Source organism: Peromyscus californicus, unplaced genomic scaffold, assembly GCF_007827085.1.
Source record: "Peromyscus californicus insignis strain IS unplaced genomic scaffold, ASM782708v3 Scaffold_21__1_contigs__length_65335640, whole genome shotgun sequence".
Lineage (NCBI taxonomy): Eukaryota > Metazoa > Chordata > Mammalia > Rodentia > Cricetidae > Peromyscus > Peromyscus californicus.
This window is the reverse complement of record NW_026294514.1, coordinates 31645371-31671484: the sequence shown is the minus strand read 5'-3', so window position 1 is coordinate 31671484 and position 26114 is coordinate 31645371. Positions and strand designations below refer to the sequence as shown.

At 45.3% G+C, this 26114-nt stretch overlaps 1 protein-coding gene across 2 annotated transcripts in view; it reads right to left on the bottom strand.

Annotated features, from left to right (window-relative positions):
• Positions 1–2727: 2727 nt before the first annotated feature.
• The window catches only part of Kcne4 (potassium voltage-gated channel subfamily E regulatory subunit 4), a 70395-nt gene continuing 47008 nt past the window's right edge, over positions 2728–26114 (bottom strand). For both annotated transcript variants that reach the window (XM_052749985.1, XM_052749986.1), the window contains 2 exons: positions 5755–6207; positions 2728–5192 (listed from right to left, as the gene is read on the bottom strand). In XM_052749985.1, coding sequence (XP_052605945.1) covers positions 4654–5166 — 513 coding nt within the window. In that variant the 5' untranslated portion in view covers positions 5167–5192; positions 5755–6207 and the 3' untranslated portion in view covers positions 2728–4653. The remainder of the gene's footprint in view (positions 5193–5754; positions 6208–26114) is intronic.

The following is a 26114-nucleotide window of genomic DNA, read 5'->3' as shown; positions in this document are numbered from 1 at the left end:
CAGATCAAGAGTGTACATGCCATAGCATACATGCTGAAGAGGCGTCGGGAATGTCACATCATGCATTGTAGTTACGATCACCTTTGCTTTTTTTTGGGGGGGGGGGTGATGACAAGAAGCAAGAGAGGAAAAGAGAGAAGAGGGAAAGAATGAGGGAAGAGGGGTAGAGGGAAGGGGAGGAAATGGGAGAAACAGGGCTAGGAAAGACTAAACAGTGACTGAAAATCAACGACAGGAAGAGGGGCAAGGTTGTTCATGGGAAGGATCGTTTCATCACATTTCACAGCAAAATAAGAAAATACTCGGGGATGAGAGAGAGCAAGATTTCAGCCCCATGATCGCCAGGAATACACAGACAGTGCAAGAAGAAAATAGCGGAGGAAAAGGGGGGAACACAGTCCCTGCCCCCCTTCTTGGGCCTGCAGTGGGCGGGCTCAAGTTCTCCTGAGGCAAAGGCCAAGCTTCAACTTCAAAAGCCAACTAGAATGATCCAGGACCAGTGGGCCACAGGCTCCTTCAGTCAAGTGACCTTGGCTGCTTGTTTCCATGGTAACGATGCACATCCCAAACTGTTCCTTCCTGTGTAGGAGGCAACACTGTAGAGCGAGGGGAAGGCCGGCCCTGACACTGGCTTTTCTCTCTTCTGACCCTTCTCCTTTGGCAAATCGTGCCGTTCTTCTGAGTATTACAGTCTCCTGAGAAAAGCGTCCCCAGAAGAGGATGTTTCTGTGACACTATTTGCAGATGCGTGCCCGCCCAGCACACAGTTTTAAAGGAAGATGGAAGTTGCGCTGGCTTTGGTTTCACACGCGCTGGGTGTTCCCCCAGCAGCTCACTATTCCTTTCATGATTAGTTCGCCAAAGAGGAGGCCCAGGGTGTTGTCCCCATGTTGAAAGAGAGAAGTCAGCGAGGTTGGAGAGCTTCCCCAACGCTCCTGAGCATGCAGTAGCAGAGTTGAGCTAGAAAGTAGGCATAACAAATCTGGGTGTCTAGCAGCCCCCTCAACACATGGTCCTCTTGTGGTCCAGCCCTAGCCTGAACCACTGCCCATCACCGCCCTGCAGCTGCTTGAATATCTGTCTGCCCCAGCCTCAGCCTCAGCTTCCACACTGTATCCTGCAGTTTTCTTCAGCGCTGAGTCCTGACTTTATAGAGTATAGAACAAAAGTATGTTATGTCTAAATATGGAGTTTAAAATGCATTATAAGATCAATATTCGGCCTGTCCTACAACATCTGGGGTTAGAGCAGCATTTTACAGGATGATACATAATCTTTCTTCAAGTGAACCATGGAAGAGGATGTCTTACCACAAACCCTCCAATCACAACTCCAAAGGCACCATAGGGTCCACTTTCCAAGCCGGATCTGGAGCCAAAAGCACTCAACCCTTGGCTCAACTTCAGCCCTTCCTGGTAGTTTTGATCCCATGATTCCATTCCTGAAAGAAACCTCTTCTTCTGCAGTATCTCTGTGTGACTCTGCCATACGAAAGTGTAATTAGAACAGCATGGCGCCAGCAAGATGGTCCATTTACCTCATCCTGCACCATTCACGTGCTTTTGAAATATGTTTCTAATATCTGAGGTGCATGGGGCCAAATTCCCTTCACGTTTTTTCACATGCATGAGTAAATCCACACAGATTAAACCCCTTGGGCCTTAGGTTCTGCTTAGAAGTTTTTTTTTTCTTTTAAAGAAAACAAATATTCCATTAAAACGACACAGTGTACTCTGCATATTTTTAGGACAATTACAGTTTAGAATTCCCTCTTCTTCCGCCCATCGCAACAAAAAAGTTTTCTTAACTATTTCCTTACCAAGAATGAATAGAAACGGAGGTGAAGGATTTTTCTATCTTTAACATTACTCTTTTCATGTCGCTTATCAATGATACCAGATGGTGGATTGAGGCCATTGCTGTGTTATTCCAGAAGGATCCAGACTCCTCTGCTCCATTACCAGATCAATCCTTTTTAGGTAACTATTTGCAAACCTATGGAAACATTTCCTTAAAACAGAAAAAAAAAAGTGAAACTCACAAGAAACACACACACGTAAAAGGAAGGAGATTTCCCCCTTGTCTTCTTGGTTTGAAATTGGATCATAGGTTTTGGTCATTTTTCTGTAGCACTTCTGACTATGAAAATAAACTAATAAAGGTGAAGCTGCCCAGGCTGGCCATGTCTCAGCCTGTGAGACAGAGATACAGCAAGACTAAGAGGGAGAGACCTAGAAGTCATTCTTACTGTGGAGGAGTTGAAACGGAACACCAGCTGTGGACTTTGCGTTTGATTGCGTTCATAAGTCTGTTCATGTGGCAACTCCCTGCCCATTAAGCCTGCACTGCTGGGGCCACACATGTGGATGACGTGGGCCAAGTCAGTGTGCAAATCAAACGTTCGCTTGCAACCAAATTTGGACAGACATCTTAGCTGCACTTGCCAAGCCACTCACATTCAAGTCCAAAAGCTCCTGGGCCTTTTCAGAAGGTGATGTAAGACCATCCTTGGCTTCTTTTCCAATTCCTACAAAGTGGATCAAAGGTTAAAATGATACTACATGCTCACCCTGTGGCAAAAGACATGCCTGACCCCAGAATGAGTAGAATCCAGTAACAGCTTGCAATAGCATAGAAACTTGGAATTATATAAATACACACACACACACACACACACACACACACACACACACACATATTATAGGATCAAAGAAATAAGACTTCTCAGGGAAAATGTGTTTATTTAAATTAAAAAATATTGTGAAAATTACAAACCATTAAATACAAAAGACAATTGTCTACAACTCAATGTACTGAAAGGAAGTATATACATCACTTTGTAACAGGCGCAGACAGACTTGCACCAAACCAGGATTAAGCAATGGAAAATGTGACCATGCACATGTCTGTCGCAGTAAAGTTTCAGAATTCAAGTGATTCCAGGCAAGAGGCCAAACTTAACTTGGCTTCTTTCAACTTCAACGGCCCCCTTTGGAGTTGATCCACACTCTGAATCTTAAAGTGAACAGAAGGCCCCTTTCCCCCTCCGACATAAATTACCTCTACCTCTGTGTCAAAAACTGATTGAAAAACCAGCTCCTATACTGTGAGTCCCTCATGGGGACAGTAGTAACTGCTTTGTCTCCAATCTAGGGAGAGTTAGGATAAATAAAAATTAAAAAGGTTTTTCCCTAGAGTCAAACTTGGCCTTTTGGGGGTTTTCTGCTTCCTTCTAAAGGTCTGCAGTGGGCAAAAGAGCCTGCTCTGGCCACACAGAACACTGGCAGGCGGTCCTGAGAACCTCCTTTTAGCCTTCTCTTTCCCCCAGCCGGGAGTGCTAACATCCTCCCATCCAAGGAATTCTGCAGAGGAAGCTATGCTATCTCCCTCCTCGGTCCCATCCTGGGAAAGCTACAGTAAGGAGGCTGCTGATCAGCCCCAAATTCCCCAGTCACACTATCTAGTCTCCAACTACGCCTTTAAGTCAACACATCCTTCTCCAGACCAAGTAGCCAAAGGGGAAATACTTGGTCCAAACTTCCTCACACCAGGCTGTGGAGGGTTGATCACACAGAACAAAGTCTAAAGATGTCCTCCCAGCCCCCTGAGGCTGCACAGCCTCAGGAGCCTCATGAGGGCAATGAACCTTATGATGACATGCCCAGGACCACACAGTAAATGATCGTCAGGGCTCAGATCAGGAAGCACAGTGTTTGGACCCCAGCCCTGTTCAATCTCTCCTGAATATGCCCTTCTAGGTCTCAGCTATGTGACAAAACCCCACATGATGAGGCCCACATGTGTCCTCTCTGGCCTCGGAAAACCAGGCTGGGAAAAAGAGCCACAGCAGAACCATCGATGATTTGGCCTTGGGTAACCCCTACCATTACCCAATCTGTAAAGGTCAGGAGAACCACCCTGAAGAGTCATCCTGAACATAGGCTTTGAGTCTGAGGAAGCTCACTGACAGAGAAAGCCATGCTCACCTGCAATGCTGTACCGTCACAAGTCAGAGTTGAAGCTCACAGGTGAGACAGAAGCTCAAACTAGGTCATAGCTTATAGCCCCAGCTAATGTGGACATATGTACACACTGCTTTTTCTCCTCGCATTGTGCAAACAGTCTGGGTTCTTCCTCCAGCTTTCTCCATATCAAAAATTCCCCATCAAGCATTCCCCCTCCTAATCCAAAAGACCTCCAAAAGACACGTGTAATTCTCTGTGACCAAATGCCACAGGCGCACAATAAAGATACTTACAGCCAATCAGATCTAGAAGAACAAAGCTCTAGGCAAATTAAGCAAATCAAAAGGAGTCCTTCAGCCTGCCCTGGGCAGTTGTCAGCCCTGGGCACAGACAGATGCTGTAGAAGTTACCCAGGGCATCCAGTGAAAAACAACACATTATCCAGCCAGATGCTGAACAGGGACCCCAACACCCAGACCCCAGAGTAAATGGTCATGCAGTGATGGGTCCGAACCACAGGAACCTCCAGGACTCCAGTTGAGCCTTGTCTCTCCCTCCCCCATTTTGGGGGCTTGCCCACAGTCTGTTCAAAGTGGCAGCTGCAGAGCAAAAGTGAAACCAGGCACTTCACATAGCCTTTCCTCTGTCAAGCGTGGCTTACGGAGCCACCTCCAGAGGCCTGGGGGTGCTAGGAATTCTGATGAATGTTTTCTGAAGACCCTTCACTGCTTTCATTGAGCGGTGTCTCAGAGGTCTCCTCCAGCTCGTCGTCAGCTCCTTCCTCCTGGATAGTGAGGTGCACATCTGGGGAAGAGGACTCAGAGCTCACACTGTCCCCTTCCATTGAGCAGAGGGTGCACGACAGTGCAGGCGCCACACTTTCTTGCAGCATATTCAGCATCATGGGCACCTGTGCTGACCTCAGGCCCGACATCATGGGCAGCGGCTTCATAGCCTCCCCCCACAGCCTCTCCTCATCTTTGTACAGCAGCAGGAGGCTAGACTTCTTCTCCCGTCTCTTGGATTTCATGTAGCCCAGCATGATTCCGATCAGGAAAATGCCATAGAAGGACATCACGACCAGAATATAGAAGTATTCATTGCCATTACCACTGCTGTTACTAGGCACATGGGACTCGAGGGGGCTGCTGGAGGCTGCAGCGCTGGGGTGTGTACTGTTCAGAGGCTCCATCCTCAGCATTGAGATGCCGCTCACACAGCCGGGGTCTGGGGAGAAAGCTGCAAGTTAGACCTTCCACATGGAGCCACAGTAGAGCAGAAGCCAAGCACATGGCTCAGGAAGTTGCAATAGATCAAAAGAAGTAATTAAGAACAGGAATGAGAGAAATAGCAGATGTAAGGCATCTCATCAAACAGTTAACAGAGGTTAGCTCTGAGAGCTTGGAGCAAGTCAGAGAAAATAAGGGAGGGAATGAAAGAAGAGTGAGGAAAAACTTTCATCAGATAGAAAGATAAATGGTAGATAGATAGATGATAGATAGATAGATAGACTTTATTTGCATTTCAAAAAATAACCATGCATTAGTTCCAAACTTTAAATATTATATACCATATAGAGATTCTTAGAAAAAATAATAACTTTGAAAGGCATGCTTTAACGGGCAAGACAAGAGCAAACTTAATATTTTGTTTCAAAAGCTTCAACTTTCTTAAATTCAAAGTAAAGCTTCCTTAAAAGAAGAAAAAAAAAGCAAGAAAACTTCCCCTATTAATAGTTAAAACTATCCGTCTTGAACGTCTCGGAAAAGAAGGAGCCTCGCTAACTTACCGAAAGCTGACAGTTCGTCCCAAGTGTGGAACTCCTAAATGGCTGAATCGGAGGACGTTTTTCTTCTGTGTCTGGCTCTGCGCTCTGACAGCCCCGCTGCTGTCCTTGGGATATATAGTCAAGAAATGCATCGTCACGTGTTCCGGGAGGAAAATTTACAACAGAGGTTGACTGTGGCGGGGCGAGCAGTGAACTCGAAGCACTGCAGTTCAACTCTCTGAACTTTGCAGCTGTGGAGAGGAAAAAGGGGGAGGTAGCAGCCTCTTGCTCCTCCCGCCCCAGCTCAGAGCAAACGGCTTCTTCAGGTGGTCAAAACGATGTGCAGAGGAAAGAGCGTGCTCCGCTTGAGATGCTACCCCAAAGCCTACTCTCACTAACAAGGAGTTTATGTTTCGTTTTCCTTGCAGGAAATAACCAGTATGTCATCCATAGGTTTTCACAGGAAATCCAATCCTGTCATGAGAATGAAAGACAGTTGAATGAAATCAAGGGCAGAATTTATAGTGAAGGAATAATGGCTTCCGTTTTAAGTTCTTCCACTAATTGATAAGCCCTTCGTTATTCGATGCCTTGGACTAGTACAATAAAATTGGTGGCTAGTGAGGGACAGGACTGTTCAGCAAGCAGAGTCCTAAGAATCGTATTTTAAGTTCATTTCCTCTTAACCACTCTAAAATGCAAGGCTGGCTAGTGCAGGTTAGCCCTTTAAAAGCATGGAAGTTCTACCTGCCTCCACACCAAAGGCTGGCTAGTGCAGGTTAGCCCTTTAAAAGCATAGAAGTTTTACCTGCCTCCACACCAAAGGTTGGCTAGTGCAGGTTAGCCCTTTAAAAGCATAGAAGTTCTACCTGCCTCCACACCAAAGGCTGGCTAGTGCAGGTTAGCCCTTTAAAAGCATAGAAGTTCTACCTGCCTCCACACCAAAGGTTGGCTAGTGCAGGTTAGCCCTTTAAAAGCATAGAAGTTCTACCTGCCTCCACACCAAGCTCACAAATACATTCTTGATAGAATCTTTTAGATTCTACCCAGGGATTGGTGGACATCTGTAATACAGTAGTTGAGGGGCTGAAGCAAGGGGACCGTGAGTTCAATGTCAGTCTGGGCTACAAACATAAGCCCTGTAGGAAAACAAAAATCTTCCAGATGCTCTTTAGTGATCTGTGTGAAGTAGAAACGTACTGGTGAGAGCCATTGAGAGCTCCATCCTGCCTCTGAAGCAGCCACACGGACTGTTCACACATGGCTATGTATCTCAGGCAGGTCATGAGAGAAGCAGGCATTCTCTCAGTGAGCCCCCAAACACAGTTTAAGTTCTAAATACTGAAGTGGGCCCTATGTTTAAAAGGCTGCTGTGAGTGACATGGGAAGAGTCACCAAGGACTTGGTCACCAAGTCACTTGCTTCCTGGGATGTTTACTCTAAAAGGCTGTCATTCTAAGTCCAAGTAAACTGGCAGCAAATTGGCCTTTACCTCCAGCAGCCTCTGATCTAGGAGCTGCAGCAGGACTGGCAAGCCAACTCTAAACAAAACATCACTGTTGGGTCTACTGTCAGCAAGTTGAAGATAGGAGAGCAATGGCAACTTTCTTCTGACTGGACAAAGCACATATGGTCCATGTGCTAAAACTGTCATTGTGAGTCTGGGTCCGTGACTGAGGCAAATTCTGACGGGCATCCTGGGAAAAGAGTTGAACTAAGGGTCCGTGATCCTGGACTACTCATCTGATGCTTTGGTCTGTGGTCACGCCAAAACTCCCCAGCTGGCACTGAGGTGTTACCTGCCATTGATCCCAACACCAAAGTCATTCATGCAGTGACATCTTGCTCATATCAGTACAGTTGGGCTCACCACTCTGCCTGTTCAAAACTGAACAGCCACATGGTAGACCTGGCCTTTTCCAGCCATCCTCCACATAGATGCTGGCAAACGTCCATCCATATGTGCCTGTGGTGGCTCATCTGGAAGACTGGAGTAGGAAGGACCCATGAGAAGCATTCCTATTGGTATTTGCCATAGTATTATTGCTCATGTACCTTGGGATGGATAGTCATCACCGGGGGAGGGGAGGTTGCCAGGCACTGCAAACTGGAAAAGACAGGTAGGAATATGTGTCGCCAGGTTTAAGAAGGGGTAGCTACACAGCCAGGTGTCTGAAAGACAAGTAGAGGCTGAGTAGCTAACAAAATTAATCCCAGGCCTGAGCCTACAGCCCCAAGGCACTAAAAACAAGAACAGAACTGTCTTCTGGAACAAATCTAGAAAGGAGACCAAAGGACTAAGAAACTAGAAACAGCGAGAGTCAAGCCCAGTACAGGGATTCTCACAGGCATCAGAGAAAGAAGGACCCATGAAACCACAGACTGCCTGTTGGTGACCCTGTGACCTCTGATGCCCCCGAGCGCTGCAGGGATCTATCTCTCTAGGAAGCAATTCAAGGAAAGCATTGAGTACTGTCGTCAGGCAGAGATGATTGCTCAATTTATGTGTTTTGCTGTCATGGTTGGGTAACCTCCCCGCCCCAGCCATTACCTAAGGCTTCTGGTAGCTTCCTAGTGTACAGACATCTCTCTCCAGACTCTCCATCCCCGCTCTTCCTTGCTAACCTCCCCCACGCTGGGAATGAAACTCAAGATCTGGGCTTGCAAGCACCTAGCCTCACTCGGTCTTCTTCCCAGGACTTCTTCAGAGCCAGGTGGTAAGAACAGTGGCTCTGGGCAATGGTGTTAATGAGAGAACTGAGCGACCTTCTAGAAGGTGTGTTCTGTCTGGGCATGAGAGTCAATAATCATTCACTTTGTGCCACAGCTTCAGGAGGCAGCCATAATAAGGAAATGAACCAATATCAGAAACCCATATCCATGCTGCAGCTAACACTTCCATTTTCTTAATGGAAATGTGTCTTAATTCTGGACCAACTTCTCCCAGGTGTTTATGGATGTGCCTTATGAATCTTGTCCAAGAAACGTTTCCTTAAACCATTGTCCTCTAGAATTTCACTCAATTTTTCTAGGGTTTTCATAGTTGTTTTATAGCTGAAACCACAATCTATTTCAAGCTAATTTCATTTTATGATGGAAAGTATGAGTCAAGGTATGTGTGTGCGTTGCACATGTGTGTGTAAGTATGCTCACAACTGTGAGTGTATGTGGAAGCCAGCAATCGACACTGAGATGTCTTCTTCAATCACACACACACACACACACACACACACACACACACACACACACACACACAATCTTCTGAGACAGGGTCTTTCGGTGGACCTGGAGTTTACTGTTTTGACCAGGCTGGCTGGCCACTGAGACCAAGGCATCTGTCTGTCTCTGTCTTCTAAGCACTTGGCTTGGTGTCCCCAACATGGGTGTTGGGGGTGCAAGCTTGGGTCTTCATGCTTGTACAGAAAGGGCTTTACCCACGAGGCCACCTCCTCAGCCCACGGTCCTAATTTTTTAATGTGTGGAAGTCCAGCTGTCCAAGCAGAACTTGTTGGAAAGATTCTGCTTCCCTATTGGATTATTTTGAACTGTTGTTAACAACCACGGGGCTTGGAGAGATGGCTCAGTAGTTAGGGGTGCAGGTATTGCTCTTGCAGAGGCCCCAAGTTTGGTTTCCAGTACTCATGTCAGGAAGCTCACAACCATCTGTAACTCCGATGTGAAAGGATCTGACCCCTTCTTCGGGACTCTGTGGGTACCCACACACAGACATGCAAAAATACACATAATTTAAGAAATAAAAATAAATAAATCTTTAAAAAGTAATTATTAACTTTATATGTCCAGGTCTATTTCTCAACTCTATATTCCGCCTTTTGATGAAATCACTTTAAATTGGAGGCAGAAGCAGGCGGATCTCTGTGAGTTCAAAGCCAGCCTGGTCTACAGAGCGAGTTCCAGGACAACTAGCACTGTTACATAGAGAAAGCCTGTCTCGAAAAACCAAGAAAAAATGCCATTTTAAATAAGTGTGAGATACGCTACAGTCAATACCCAGCTGGGCTGATCCCTGGCACTCAGGAAGCAGAGGCATACGGATCTCTGTAAGTTCGAGGCCAGCCTGGTCTGTATAGTGTGTTCTAGGCTAGCTAGAGCTACATGGTAAGATGCTATCTTTAAAAAGAAAAAAAAAGAAAAGAAAAATTATTATTTACCTGGGTGTCTATTCGGTACCAAACTCACATCAACCCTGTGAAGTATTATAACCATTTCATTAAAAAGAAATTGAAAAGGCCAAAGACTAAAGCAATTTTCCCCAAGTCGGGCCATTAATGATAGATTCAGGAGTGCGTATGTGTGTGTGTGTGTGTGTGTGTGTGTGTGTGTGTGTGTGTGTGTGTATGTGCGCCTATGTGCCTGTGTGTGTACTTGTGTGTGTGTGCCTGTGTGTCTGTGTACTTTTCTGCATGCGTACATGAATGCACATATGTACTTATGCATATGGAGACTAGAGGGCCGTGTTGTGTGCCTTTCTCAACTGCTCTCCACCTTATTCTTCCAGATAACGTCTTTCCGTTAACCTTGACCTAACTGATTTAGCTAGACTGGCTAGCCATTGAGGTCCAGAGATTTTTTTTCCTATCTCAACCTCCCCAGCTCTGAAATTCTAGATGTGTGCCAAGGCATCCAGCATTTTACATGACTGCTGAGACTCGAACTCAAGTCCTTGTGCTCGGGGGCTTGAGCGGCAGGGGCTTTCCCAGTGACCCTTCTCTCCCTGTAGAATCAAGATTAGAACAGAGGTCTGTGTAACACCAACGCCTGCTTGCTTCTACTCTCCTTTGTCTCACAAAGGGAAACCAAAAAGCAATTCGGAGATAGCAGAAAACGAAAGTTTGGTATTTATCCAACTTCTCTGGGGTCTGTATAAGCCTTAAAAATATATATAGCTAGATGACCAAGTACTCAAACGTAAGTACGAACATTCCATTTCAAATTGTTTTTCCTGAAGTTCATGCTATTCTCAGATTAGAAGCTGTCCCTTCTTAGAATATTCTAGAAAGAGTATGTCGGTGAAAGAGTAGTACCCTTGCCCTATATCCATGTGACCCCAAATAGAGCCATTTCCCTTTCGCCTACATGCACAGCTTGTCTGTGGTCTCATGTTTTGACGTGGTAGGTTGTTTTCTTTCTTTCTCTTCCCTCTGGCTCATCCCGACACACACTTTCTCTAGAGCTTTGAGTCTCTGAGTACTTTCATTTCCTGGTGACGTCATTTTCACCAGATGACCCAAGAGTCCCTGGCCACACATCTCTGAAATTATGTTAACAGCTTCTGTGACTAAACAAAGTCTAGGCTGGGATAACAGCAGAACCATGAATCTCATCGGATGAAACATCAGCACAGAGGGCAGAGATCTGACCCAGCTCTTCCTCACCCAGGCTACGTGACTGGCCCCATTGCATAATTTCTGTTTTTGTTTTAGCCACCCTCAAGCATGTCAAGAGGCAAGCATGTCGAGAAAAGGATCGTTAATTGTGCCAAGATCCTCAGCAGTGTCCCACTCTCCCGCTCCTGAGCAGCCTGGGCTGCAGGTCTGACAGAGCTTTGCAGAACAAAATTCCCTGTGCCCACCACTGCTTCTGCTCTCCCAGAAACTCTTTCTGAGAAGTTGTATCTGGGAAGGCTTGGGCTGGGTCATCCCTGAGTCATCCTCCCTGAACGCATAGTTCTCAACATTCCTAGCACTTGGAATAAGACAGGGACAGGGCTGGGTATCTGCCAGGTATGTAGTACGACCTCCAGGTCCTCCCTATAACAACCAGCTGTGCTCAGGGGAACAAAGCTATGATCATGACATCTTAGACATCGTCCAGAGATGGTTGTGAGGAAAGAACCCACAACTCATGACAGTAAAGATTGATGCTGTTATTAGCTCCCATTTATTTTCTATTTTTCAAACTTTTTGCCTGGCATTTATTTAGCAAATATTTGGATAATACCTACAATGTACCAGGAATTGCTCTAAGCACTTCTTAGATTTTTATCCTATTTAAGCCTCATAAAAACCCTATAAGGCGGGACTGAAAAGATGGCTCAGCGGTTAAGAGAACTGACTGTTCTCACAGAGGACCCAAGTTCAGTTCCCAGAACCTACATCAGAAGACTCACAACTGCCCATTACTCCAGTTGCAGGGGATCTAACACCTCTTGAATACTTGCACTCACGTGCGCATACCCACACACATGCACACACACACACACACACACACACACACACACACACACACACACACACACACACACACACAATTGAAAATAAATAAAACAAATCTTAAAATAAAAACGATAAGATAGCATTGAATTGGCATTCCCTGGGGAGGAGTAAACCAACAATTCTTCTCCCCAGATAGATGTCAATGACAGACTCAAATAGAACTGCATCAAGGTCCAAGTTGGTGGGACCAGTGAGTTTATTGGGTTTCGTTATAGAGCCTAGACAAGGGGTTACTTATATGAGTGTGGGTAAACCCAAAACTGCTGTAGCACTGCAAAGTCCCACACCATCAGAGCAAGGAAGCTCCTCCAGTCATCCCCCTGTCTCCATTCCCCACAGTACCAACAGGTGCTGGGAATCCAACCCGAGGCTTCTGGAAGAACAACCAGTGCTCTGAAATCATTGAGTCATCCTTCCAGGCCAACAGGAGTTGACTAGAAAAGTTACGGGATCTGCCCCAGATCTCATCACAGGGCAAGGTAATGGTGCCTCTAGAGAACCAATCTGAAGAGTGGTGGGACCCAGAGCCAAGGCTGCGCCGCCGCCTTGTAGGACCCACTTCTTCAGCCTGACCATCCTGTGTGTCCCAGCTTGGAGTGGTACCAAGCACATAGCATCTACCCCCTACCATCATTAGAAACACTGGAGGAGGATACAAAGAGACAGCACAGGGATGTTCCACGCATCATCTAACTTAAATTTAACTTTGAAGACCAAAAATTATTGTTCACTGTTTCATTCCCAGCACCTAAGGTGGTACCTGGCCCACAGTGAGCCTAAGAATGTGATACCTGGATAACAAGAAGAATGCACTAGAGGCTCTTCTCATACTTTATTTGATTTTTGCAAGAGGCTAATGAAGACAATGAGCAGTATTTTTTTATATATATAAATGCAGACAATGCAGCTTAAAGGGTAACGTGTCCTGTCACCCAGCAGGAAGCAGTGGAACTGGGATAATCCGTCCCACCTCCTACCGAAACTGAGCCAGACACATCCTCCCTTCCCGGGATACACAGTATTCAACGGCTGTTGGTCACTTCCTCTGGCCCCACTAATGAAGAGGTCAGGCTGGAAAGAGGGTACTGATGAAGAACATCAGGGATTCCAGCTGAGAACAGAACTGACGCTTTTTTTTTTTTCAGTATTCTAAGGCTTTTAAAAGATTTCTTAAAACCTTCTAAGTACCAGACAGTAGCACAGGAACCCAATCAAAACCAAGATCCATTTAGCTCTGATTCTTGCATGGACCTAAGGTGCCTTTCTCTGGGAAGGGACTCACATGCACTTAAGAGCACTTCACAGCTTGTGCTGGGCTTTTGCAAAACAGACTAAACTGTGGATAGCAGGAAGTGGGGATCTCCCTTCCTCCAGGGATCTGCTTCCTGTGACAGCCAGTTCCCATCACCTTTCTCCATCCGGCTCCTCCAGACAGAGCTGGGATTCTAACACGTGGGGTAGCCCAAGGCGAGCAGGCCATGAAAGAACTCTGCTTTTATTCTTTTTGAAGATTCACACACACACACACACACACACACACACACACACACACACACACACACAAACATACAAATACACACACACATATACATACATACACACATGTACACACAGATACACATGCAAATACACATATACATATACACAAATACACACATACATACATACACACACATGCACACACAGACACATAGAGAAATACACACATACACACATGCACACACACACATACACACACATGCACACACAGACACATAGAGATATACACATATACACACACATGCACACACACGCCTATTAAACAAGTAATCAGTCACTGAGCTACACCGCTAGTCCCAAGACTGTCTATCTTTACAGAGTTGTATTTTCAGAGCCAGCCCAGCTAGACAGAAGGAATGGACTCGTCCTTGAGGAAGCATACCAAAAAACGTCATGCAATCTGCCTTTACCTGTCAGACACCCTGGGACCTGCTCTTACCAGAGGTGGATCTTCAGGCAAGGAAATAATTGTGAAAAGTCACATGTACAAGGAGGAAAAGAGGGCACAGGTACTAGAAATGACGCCCGATAGCCAGGGCCATGCCAAGAATGTGAGCTCATTCTGACCCCAAGAAATAATTCTTCAAAGCACGCGTGCAGAAAAATGATGTCAGAAATGCTGGCGCAGGCCGAGCAGTGAGTGTGAACAGAGACGAATGCACCCCAGTTCTGCTGGGGTCTCCTGCAGATTGAAGAAGACACGTGCAGTGCTGTGACCAGTCATGACTCAGGTAAACTCAGAGCTAAGTGTCTCAGGGTTAATACTCCCCAGATTCCACCCAAACCCATCATACTCCCTGAACCTTGCCTCCTTGAGTGTGATGACTATATTTGTTTGATCTGTTTCTGTTCATCCACTGATTGACAGATTCACTTATTCAAATAAACATATCTGTCTTGCAGTCTAAGCCAATAGATAGCTTACAAATTTAAAAGGTCAAAAGAACACAGAGGAGATGGCAAGGAAAATAAGTCAAAAGCAGAGAAACACGGGCTTTGGACTTTGTCAGATCCTAGCTTTGTGGCTGAACAATCAGCTCTGGCTTCCTCTTTGAACTGGGAAAGACATGTTGTCTACAATCAGTCACACTCTTAGTCTGTACTACAGGCCTGTGTCTGCTCGGTGCAGGGTCACACGAAACTCTCCAAGCCTGACTGATAACCTAACATGGCAGTCGCCAGGCTCAGCCTGCATGATTAATGGCCCAGAGGAAGCCTGGGTGTTTAAGGAAACTCTTCTGGGAAAGGAGAGAGAGAGAGAATGTGTGTGTGTGTGTGTGTGTGTGTGTGTGTGTGTGTGTGTGTGTGTGTGTGTGTGTGTTAACAAGAAAAGTATAAGTGAGGTTTGCACATGACTATTATCCCGAAACTCAGAAGTTGGAGACTGGTAGGTCAGAAGGTCAAGGTCGTTCTGAGCTACATATCAAGTTCAAGGCCAGCCAGGTACACGGGAGACTTTCAAAAAAAAAAAAAGCCAGTGTTTTTTTTAGAAGTGAGAGTAAATTTTACCTCTTTCATCAAACCAGGAAAAAGTTTGATTGGATTGTCCAAGTCTAGGTGTGGGAACATAAGCATCTCCATGGTGGTGAGAAATAGTACAGTTTCCTATACCACGTGCCTGGACCCTTTGCATACTCTGCCACTTGCCAGCACTGAGCCGTGTACTTGACAGTGTGGCATCAATCCTGTTATCGGTGCCCTGATTGATTGAAACTGTCAGGGTTTCCTGGAAGGCTGCGTGAATGCTTTGCCCAGTGTCTGGTACCTGCTGACTACTCCTTACTAGCTAGTACTACAAGTCCTTATCAGCACCATATGCTTGACATGCTTAATGTTTTTAAATTGAGATCTAGTTTTTTCATGATTAAGTTTTCCACTATAAATGATATAAAGCGGTCGACTTTTAATTGACTCATAATATTATATTAGCATCCCTTACTGGCTAATTCCAGCAGACTTTCATCATCCCGGAGACATACAGCATACTCCTTGGCACTCACTGCCATCCCCGCTTCCTGCAGTCTCTGGCAACATCCACTCTGCTTTCTGCTTTGGACCTGCCCATTCTTGACATTCACAGACATGAGGCTTGGCAGGATGGCTCAGCAGTGAAGGGGGCTTTCTGACTGTCTAGAAGACCAGTTCTACACCCAGTACCCAAGTCAGGTGTTCACAAGCACCTGGAACTCCGGCCCGGAGGCATCCAATGTCCTCTTCTGGCCTCTGAGGAAACCTGCACTTATGTGCACATACCTACACACAGAGACACATAATTTAAAATAAATGAATTAAACAAATCTTGGAGAGATGGCTCAGCAGTTAAGAGTACCTGCTACTCATGCAAAGAACCCGAGTTCTTTTCCCAGTACCCACATCAGGTAGCTCACAACCACCTTTAACTCCATCTCCAGGGAATCTGACACTACCTTCCGTTCTCCATGGGCACATGAAAACACATATGCACATATACTCACAGAGACACATACACATATAAAAAATAAATCTTGAGAGATGGAGTTGTAACTGTGGGGTTCTTCATGACTGGCTTCCTTCACTCTGCAAAATGTCTTCAAGATTCAGTTACTTGGGTAAAACCATGCCCTAGGCAAGAGATCTTGAACTATATGAGTGGAGAAATCAAGCTAAGCACAAGGAAGCCAGCATGTATGATTCATTTCTCTCTCCTCTTGAATATAGATCTATGACTATTTGACAATCCTGCCTTGACTTTCCCACAATGACAGACTAGATCATGAAATTGTAAGCTAACACAAGCTCCCTTTCCTAAGTTGTTTTGTGTCAATAATATAGATTATTATATTGTAATATAAATACCTCAATAATATAAATTAAACTAGGACAAAGGTCTTCCAGGAAGTAGCCAGAAAGACAATGTGATGGCCATTCTTTGGGAATGGATCTTTAACAGAGCTCCAGTCCCAGTCTGCTCCCTCTGGCTAGCTGCCTGGCATGCAGTAACTGCTCGATAACTCTCTGTTACTACTGGTGCAGCTCTCATCATTATCTCCTTCCTCTCAATACTGAAAGGAAAACAACTATGATTTTTTTCCATTTGATGGATGAAGAATCAGAAAGGCGCTAAGGAATTTTCAAGAGTCAAGTAACTAGCTTTGACGGTGGTGCTATAGAAAAATAGTAAGATGATCGCCAGGTCTATGCTGTCACATGCCGCTAACCAGCCATAAAAATAACCAGGGCCTTGAAGCAGATTGAACAAAGACTGAATCCTATGCCTGTGCCCAATGTGACCCCTGAGGACTGGGGTTTCCCACTGTACTTCCCTGCTTTCTGTATATTCAGAAGATAAGGAATATAAAACTATCTATGCACACAAGTAGTTTAAAGGAAGCCCCAGAGAACAGTACAAATGGAGGAAAGTGTACCAGTGGCTAAAGAGAAAGAGTGTCTTCCTCTCCCTCTTGTATGTTTAAAGATTTAGTTGGCTTATTTGTGTGTAGAGGTAGGTGGGTAGGTGGGTAGGTGGGTGGGTGGGTGGGTGCCCCTCAAGCCGTGGATGGGTAAGTGCCCGCTAAAGCCAGAAGAGAGAACTGGATCCTTAGAACCGGAGTTACAAGCAATTTTAAGCCATCCAGTGTGCGTGCTGTGAATGGAACTTCAGTTAAGAGTAACAAGCGCTCTTAATCGCCCCTCCCTTTCCACTTCACTTACCAGGTCAGACTGCACCTTCCTTCTTGACATTATTTTCAGGACACAGAAGACCACTTTCTACCCACCAGGCACTCCTCCATGTCCTGTAAAATGATCCCTCTGTTTGGATGAGAATACCTCCTTTCCACATGGACGCTAACTGCCCCAGAGATGGGAAAAGATTAATGTGTCCTCCAGCTTTTAAGGCTAGAGAGGAAAGGGAGAACTTGATAGAGCAAATGTAGAGACCAGGGTCTAGAATTCCTGAGTCACGTGTTTTCCTTATCCGTACCAGAGCAATGGCCGAACTCTCAGAAAAACGACTGAGGAAAGAGAAGGCCTCCAGTGAAAAATCAATGAAGAGCACTGTCCTTCTGAGTTCGAACTTGAGCTGTGAGGGCAGTACCGTCATGGGCCAAGGACAGATGAGGCATGTTCAGCCCCTGCTTCCATTCCTCATCAGCACCTTATCCAGCCTCTAGTAAGAAGAGAAATTGCCCCCTGTGCTACAAGAGCTTGTTCACCAAACCGCTCATCCAGTCAGAACCAGCTAGTCTTCTCTCAGTAGAACCAGGTTAGATGTGGCATGGGGGTCTAAGGATGGATGCATCCTCACACCCATCTTGAGGTTGATTTGGACCATAGGACACGTCAATAGATGTAGGAAGGAAGGACGAAGGCCAGTGGACACATTAAAGTCTGTAGCCTTGTAAACAGAGAAGCTAAAAGCATGTGTCCTTTGGCAGAGAAATGGGATGTTCCCTTTAGGTCCATGTGCCCTGCCGTGTGCTGCTGGAATTCACTCCACACTGCCCAGACAGCTCTGCGGGTCGTGTGTCCCTAGCTGCTGTCTGCTGGGTTCCCAAACAGTTCCCTCTGGGAACTGTGTTCACCCCTTCCACATTCTTCCCACCTCACGCCTTCACTTCCTTCTGCCTCCAAGGCCTCCTGTAAGAAACAAGGCCTCATGTCATCCTAAAAACACTCCCCTTCCTTTGGCCTAAGGATATGTTGCCCATCTCTGCCCCCAAAAAATGTTTTGCTAAGCAGCTTACATTTCTGAAGACATCAAGGGTTTTTTGTAAAGCAGAATGTGATCTTTATCAGGCCATAAGCCCCTAGCTATGAGAACAACATCTTATTCACATTAGTTTTCCTCACAGAGCCCATCCAGAGCCTGACTATGCTATATAATAGATTTATTCAATTTTTCAGTATTCTACCACTTTTCTGAACAAAGAGCATCCTTACAAGATGGCTACCATTGTCAACAAGAGCTTGTATCAACCTCAAGCTGCATCCATCTAATTTCTGACTCATCACTACCACCCCTCTGGTGACTGTCTTAGAGTATTTTCCTCTATCTGCACCACAACAAACCAACAAGTATCTGCAGTTGGTTCCATCCCACGCTCACTCCCACCAAAACTCTTAAGCATACACGCAGCCTAAAAGAGAGCATCCTCTTGCCTCGGTAACTAGACACTGGGGAAAAGGAGGCAAGAAGCAAACACTGAGTTCAAAGACTGTGGGTGAGTCGGACTGGCTTGAGGTTTGGATAGGATCCAGTTCTCTGATCTAGGGATTCATTCTCAGGGAAGAAAGATGAGTCCTGGGAATTCTCAGAGAGAACAGTAGACTTGCTTCACTCCCTCAGAGGGCACCCAAAGAAGGATATCGTGTAGCTGGACCATGTCAGGTGGGGCCCTCAGAGATCAGTGGTCCAGTGCTGATACTCTGCAGTTGGCTGCTACTAAAATGGTATGACAAGTCACAGAGAATGGAGGCCTGTCTGGAGCTCAAGTTCTTCTCAAAAGGACACCCTGCCCTTCTGTCTACAGACAAGAGTAGGCCTAGGGAAGAAGTAAATTAAACCTTACCTACATGTGTCTTAACTATCCAATGCAATCTATTAACTTACATGTAGCCTCCAGCTAATTGTGTGGAGGGTAAAGCTGAAGAGAAGAGAAGGTGGAGTGAGGCAGAGCTGATAGGGAAGGCCAGAGAAGAACACACCGAGTATCACACAGATGTTAAAGTGAATACAGTAAAAGTAACACATGCCTCTAAACAATTAAAATACGCCACTGAAAGAAAATCAAATAAAAAATATATTTTGCACTGTTTATTCCCATTTGTGCTGGGAATTATTGGTGTATATAAATGTAATAATCCAACTATAAACCTTGACCGGGCAGCAGATCTCAATCCAGCTGCTGTTGTCTTCTGAAGAGGGCAGAAAGGCCAGCAGGGAAGAAGAAAAGCCAAGGCTTGGGTGGGATCTGTGTCAGCTGAATCCGAAGTCTGTGGTGGCCACATAGGTCCCTGCCTTGTTTGTTACCTGAACCATTTCATAAGCAAGGAAAATAAGCCAACTGCCATAAAAGAATCAGACGCCCTCCCCCACCACCACTACCCCTTCTCTCTTTTGAATGTGGTATTGTTTATAGAGACATGGAGCTGCACAAAGAAAGAGGTAAAATAAATAGGTGCCTAAGTCAGTAGATAGATGGATGGAGAAACAGATAGACTGTCAGCTGGATGAAGCGTTGTTATTGTCTGCCAAGTCCTTTCCACGAGCCAGTTTGTTTAATCTTTGCAATGATTCATCATCTTGCAGTTGAGATTTCTGAGACAGGGAGAGGCAGAGTTCACAAAACTCCGGGGTGGAGGATCCTAGAATCAAACCCAGATGAGTAGACTCTGACAGCACGCTGCCTGCCTCACCGTGATGGCACTAGACCCAAAGAGACTGGGAGCATTTCAAGGTTCAAAACCCTTCCATGAGAAACCCAAAGGATAATGGAACTCAGGGGGGCAGGGAGGAGCAAATAAGCAAGCAAAGGGACAAAACAAGCTGTTCGTTGGGCAGACAGGAAAAAATGTCCCCCAGGAGTCCTCCACGGTCAGCCTGACTTCATCCTGCGGCTGAAGGGGGCATCTGTCCCAGAGGGGAAACCAAGTTTCTTCCCACACACCACACACGGAGCTGCTGGGAGACTCTGATTGGCCAGCCAGCATGAAATGCAAGTCTCTTCTATCTGCTCTGCGTTTGATTGTTTTGCCAAGGATCAAAGCCAGGGTCTTGTGTCTGCTCTGCACACACTCGTCCACTGACCCGCAAGCCGCAGTCCATCACTCCTGTTTTAACTAGGAGCGGTTGATGCCTCAGCACAAACACATGAACGCTTTCTACGGTTCTCCACTCTGTGGGCCCCGGGAATCGAACTCAGGTCATTAAGCACAGTGGCAAACACCTTTACCCACTGAAGCATCTCACCAGCCTGTACTTGTAGTTTTAAGAATGACACAAAGTTGTAGGACAGAAAAGTCATTCTTAACACATTTTCTCCAAAACCGAAAATCAAATAATCACTCTTAAAACTCATCTTCAGTCAAACTTGGACTCATTCTTATTTGAAAATTGCATGGGTAGATTGTTTAGAGCACAAACTCTAAAGTCCATGCTGTTTAACCATCTGCTTTAGGTCTCCTAGTCTTAGCACTGAGGTTGTGACTTAATGACACATATTTTACATTTAAGTATCTGGAAACATGGCCAACATCATTGAGAAAAGAGAAATCTTTAGTCCCATTTCTCTGGCTAGTTTTTGTCTTTCTTTCTCATAGAGCAACCTTTAATCATCCCCCCAAAAGTGCTCATTTCAATCGTTTCAATAGCATAAGAAATGGGACATAAATTGCCAGACTATGTGCACAAGAGACAATCTAGTCTAGCAACCTCATGCTGCAGAACAGGAAGCTGAAGTCCAGGAGAAAGCATTCTTCTGGAACAAATTATAGAAGCGGACCTATCCTGGGCACATTGCTTAGAACAAACTCTGCGGTGAGCAGCACCAGGTTGGATGGGTAAGACACTTCTCTAAGCCTCAGGATACATCATCTCCTTGGGCATCATTCTCCTGTTGCTCTAAGGTCAACATGGCATCCTGCCTGGACCCAAAACCTGAGCCAAAAAGCTGTAGCTGGCTAAGTAACAGGCTCCAGGAGAAACTCAAGTACTATAATTATGCTAAATGGACATAGTAACAAACTGCACCCTAAGTTCTTATCTGTCTAGCCATAGATTAGAGCATCTCTTGAACCTCATCAGAGGAGCTTCTATTGCGGTAAATGGAGACTAATACAGAGACCAACAACCAATCAAGGTACAAACAATAAGAGACATTGGAGTGCTCAGCTCTAAATGGGAATCTGTACCACAACCCCTCCCGCCAAGGTTCAGGGTCACCAGGAAGGGACAAAAAGATGGTAAAAGCCAGAGACGTTAGACATTTGCAGCAAAGTAGAATTTGCTGGACATGACAATGCCATTGCACACACGAACTCAGAGTGCCTTGCACTACATGCACAAGACTTGCACAAGAAGGAGCCAGCCAAAATCTGTGCCTGGATGTGGAGGGGCTCATGAAGTCCCACCCTTATCTGAGGAGCTAGGAGCAATTGGTGGCTGCTAGGAGAGGGAGTGTCAGTGTTCTTCAGGGACACAGGACCTGATGGCTCCTCACACTCTGGTAGACGACAGCACTAGGGAGGCTTAGTGGGTATTAGAGAGAAAGACACAGAGACAGAGAAAAGACACAGGGAATAAATTTGGAGGGGAAAGTAAAGGGGTGGGGGAATCGGGGAGGAATTGGAAGGGAGAGAATGTGGGGTGGTTTGATCCAAACACATTGTATGAACATATGAATATTAAATAAAATATTAAACATCTATGGAAAAACTGTAAGTGTGGTTAATTTGAAAAGAGGCTACAATGGGCAACCATAGAGATTTACTTTTTACATGGAAGGGTATCTAAAGAGTAGGGAATCCACTGCAAACAATGTCTAATACGAAAACCTATGTTTCCAGAGAGCTCACACAGAACCTAGATAAACAAAACTAAACAAATTCTAAGAGACCATAGCCAAAACAGAGTGGGGATATGAAAATCCCTCTGCCCACTTCCTTCTTTCCTTCATCATGTCACCCAGAGTTCCTCTTCTAAACCACTGGGCTCCAAAGGCCACATTATGAAATTACTCATCTAGTTCGGTTCTTTCGTGTCACTAAGAAACAAAAGTGCAGGAGTATGTACTCATCCATTCAACAAGTCCAAGCATCCCGTACTTACCCATTCAACAAATCCAGGCATCCTGTGCTTATCCATTCAACAAGTCCAGCCACCCCATAGCCATCCATTCAACAAGTCCAGGCACCCCATACTCATCCATTCAACAAGTCCAGGCACCCCATACTCATCCATTCAACAAGTCCAGGCACCCCATACTCATCCATTCAACAAGTCTAGGCATTGGTCAGGCCCAGAAACCAAGTTTCCAGACTCCTAACCAAGACTGTTCCCAGAGAGCTGACACTCTAGGTGAGTTCCCATAGTCTCCTCAGTAGTCTCCTACCTACATTGACAGCATTACCTGTATATTCTTATCTTCTGGCTCCAAGGTCAGTACCTGCACTTAATAGCCATAGATAAAGGGCAACCAGCATGCCCTTGGAGTGAGCTGTCTCCATCTGAGGTGACAGGAAAAGGTGTCTGTACCCTGTACTGCTCACCTGAGCTGTCATAGTGGTCCTCTTAGTGAGTAGGTACCAGTTCTTGCAGATGGTATGGAAGGGCTTGCAGAGGCCGTTTAGAGTATTGGACCAGGCATCGCATTTGATAAATGAGGATGTGTAGGCACTTTATAGATTGGAGAGTGCTTTAGAGATGTAAATGCTATGTCTGAAAGTCAACTTGAAATAGAAAGGAGACTTGTTAATGAGTGTAATACATGGACTATTGACATTGGAATTACTAGGGAATTACTATTGGAATTACTAGGGAATTACTATTGGAATTACTAGGGAAAACATGGGCTCCTGGATGAACAGATTTGCCTTTTCAACCTTCCCAGATGGATCTTTTGAAAATGCCCAGGAACAGTGGGGAAAGAAACAGAGTCATTACCGGCAAATAGACTTACAGTCAAAAACCCAGATCTTCTATCATCTATAAGTGTGAACTATCAGGAGAATCCTCAAATCCTTCCATATCTCCCATAGCATAACATCAGTGTTCTGGGTGAGAACAGCAAAATTCTGGGCTAATGAGGAAGCGTTCATGCTTGTCAAGGGATTCTCTGGCCCCTCTCCAAATAACTGCGTCAGCTGGTTCTCTGAGACAACTCCCTACTGTAACACAGCAGAGTCCTTCAGGGCAGGCTGACCTACCTCTTCCATCAACCCGACATCAGTTCCCTCCCAGAAGGTTGGGGGAGGATGGGGTTCAAGGCCCTGAGGTCCCCTTTGGTTTCTCTCTTTGGGGGGTAGAGTAGCAAAATTAGTGTCTTTTGTATCGTCCACATTATTCTTTCTTCTCACTTCTAAATTTTTTTAAATTAATGCACATTCATAAGAATGAAGCTCTCAGGAAATGTGAACTGCTATTATTATTATTAATTATCATTGTTATTCAGAGTGAGAAGGAATTATAAAAACAGTTTTAACTAGAGATGAGGATTAAAAATCAATGCAAAATTCAAATGGAAGCTGGTATGAGGTCCCCATTGAAAGTATTTTTTATTATTTCTTCTATTTTTGAGATTATAATATAATTACATCATTTGTCCCTTTCCTTTCCTTCCTCCAAGCCCTCCCACATGCCTTTCCTTGCTCTCTTTCAAATTCATGACCTCCTTTTCATTGACTGTTCTTAAATGCATGTATGTATACACACACATACTATATGTATACATATACATGCAAACATGCACACATACATACATATTCCCAAATATAACCTGTTCAGTCTGTGGTTTGCAGAACTAGAGATGACCTTGGGCTACTCATTTCCTCCTCTCAGGCTTTCCTTTAAAATCTAGCCTCGACGACCCTGTAGTTCTGGCATTCTGCAGATCTATAAAGCTTGGCATGATGTGATGACATCGAGTCTGTTGCCAGCTTGGATCGTGGCTGCAGCAGCCTCTAAATATCTGCATGGCTGAACACTGTGAAATGAACCCTGCGAAAACAACCTCAGGTAGCCCTGCACGAATGGGATGCCCTCGCGATGCTCTCTTGTCTCTTGGGAAAGTCTTGTAAATGAGTTTACAGTCTTACACCTCGAACTTTAATGTACAGGGTCTTACTGTTTCATGGGAAGCCCTCAGGGCATCTTTCCCTTTGCCAGGATGCAGAACACTTGGTACTAATCTCTTCAGAAACCACACATTCTCAGCCCCAACTTTACCAAGATTTTCTGTCCAAACCACACGTTTCAGTCTTTCTGCGCTGCTTTTAGCTCCTGAGTTTCACTGTAATTGTGGCTTAGAATCACTAGCAATAATCCTGCCACAGCCTGAATGCTGCAGTGTCTTGAAAATACTCATCTTTCACCCTGAAACCTAGACTCCCATAACAAACAAAATGTAGACAAATTCCTTGCCAGACCATAGCACTGGTCTGTAGTCAAATCCCCAATAGCATTCTTGTTACTTGTTAATCTGGACCATTATAAGAACAGTCTTTTCTGTCTTCACTCTTACCAGAATTCAGTTTTCTAAAATCCCAAAAGAATCAGCTATTAATCTCTAGCATACATTTCCAAACTTTTTCAATTTTTTTTTCCATAAAAACCAGTTCCAAGGGCTAAAGAACAACACAGTCAAATCCAATCACAACTGTTCTTCCATTTCCTGTGTGTGTGTTGGGGGTTGTGACACTATAATAAATACTTAAAAGAATGCTTCAAAACAAGGAAAGATTGTTTGGGCTCAGGTTAGAGGTTTTCATCTCAGGTTGTTTTGCCCAGTTATTGTGGCCTGTAGACACATCAAGGCTGAAAGAGAATAATGGAAAAACACAGTTTTCCCCAGGGCAGACAGGAAAGGAGAGAACAGGACATCTCACATCAAGGAAGCCAGGAAGCAGAGAGAGAGAGAGAGAGAGAGAGAGAGAGAGAGAGAGAGGGGGAGGGAGGGAGGGAGAGAGGGGGAGGGAGGGAGGGAGGGAGGGGGAGGGAGGGAGGGAGGCAGACACAGAGAGAGACAGAGACAGAGACAAGGCAGGACAGGACATCTCACATCAAGGCAGCCAGGAAGCAGAGAGAGAATGTCTGTAACGGCCAGCTCTCCCTCCTGCCTCCTTTTATTCCATTCGACTGAGGTTACAGGACTGCCCACATTCAGGACAGGCCTTCCCCCATACTTTAACTGTCTCTGGAAAGATCCAGCAAGAAATTTGATGTCAGCTCTGCCTCAGCCCCGCAGCTAAGTCCTGGAATTCCCCAGATGAATTCCTTTCAGAGCCTGCTTGCTCTCTCCATACCCAAGACTTCCACCACAACTTCAAGACGATTTGTCTCACAGTGGCCTTGCTTTTGGTCATGACTACAAATCATTGAGGCAATTTAGAAAGCAGTAGCCAAGTACAGAATTCCAAAAAGGACGTGTCGGACATTCTGTGTGTCGCTGGTACCTGAACTGGTTTTGGAATAAATTCGAAGTGATCTGGGCCATTGCCCATGACAGAGCTAGTGTGATCTGGGTTAGATGTTCTGATTTACTATCTAGTCTTGAGGGAAGAGCCATGGGTGTGCAGGGGTGGAGTGGATGTCCTGCATCAAGGTGTGGCAGCTAGAGAGAGTTAGGTAGTTAAAACCACCTGGCAGGAACTAGAGCAGCCAAAGTCCTGGGTGAAAGGATGGCAGGCATAATGGCTCAGAGACCAAATTGGAATAAAACACCAGCGGAAAGTGTCTCTTATGACTTACTAAATAAAACATTCGCTCCATAAAAAAAAAAAAAAAAAAAAAAAAAAAAAAAAAAAAAAGGTTTGTTTCAGTGCCCCTGCTGCCACTGAGCACCACTTAAAGCCACACCTGGCTAGCCTGAATGAATGAGCCCTGGATAAACACTACCAGGAATCTGTTCTGGT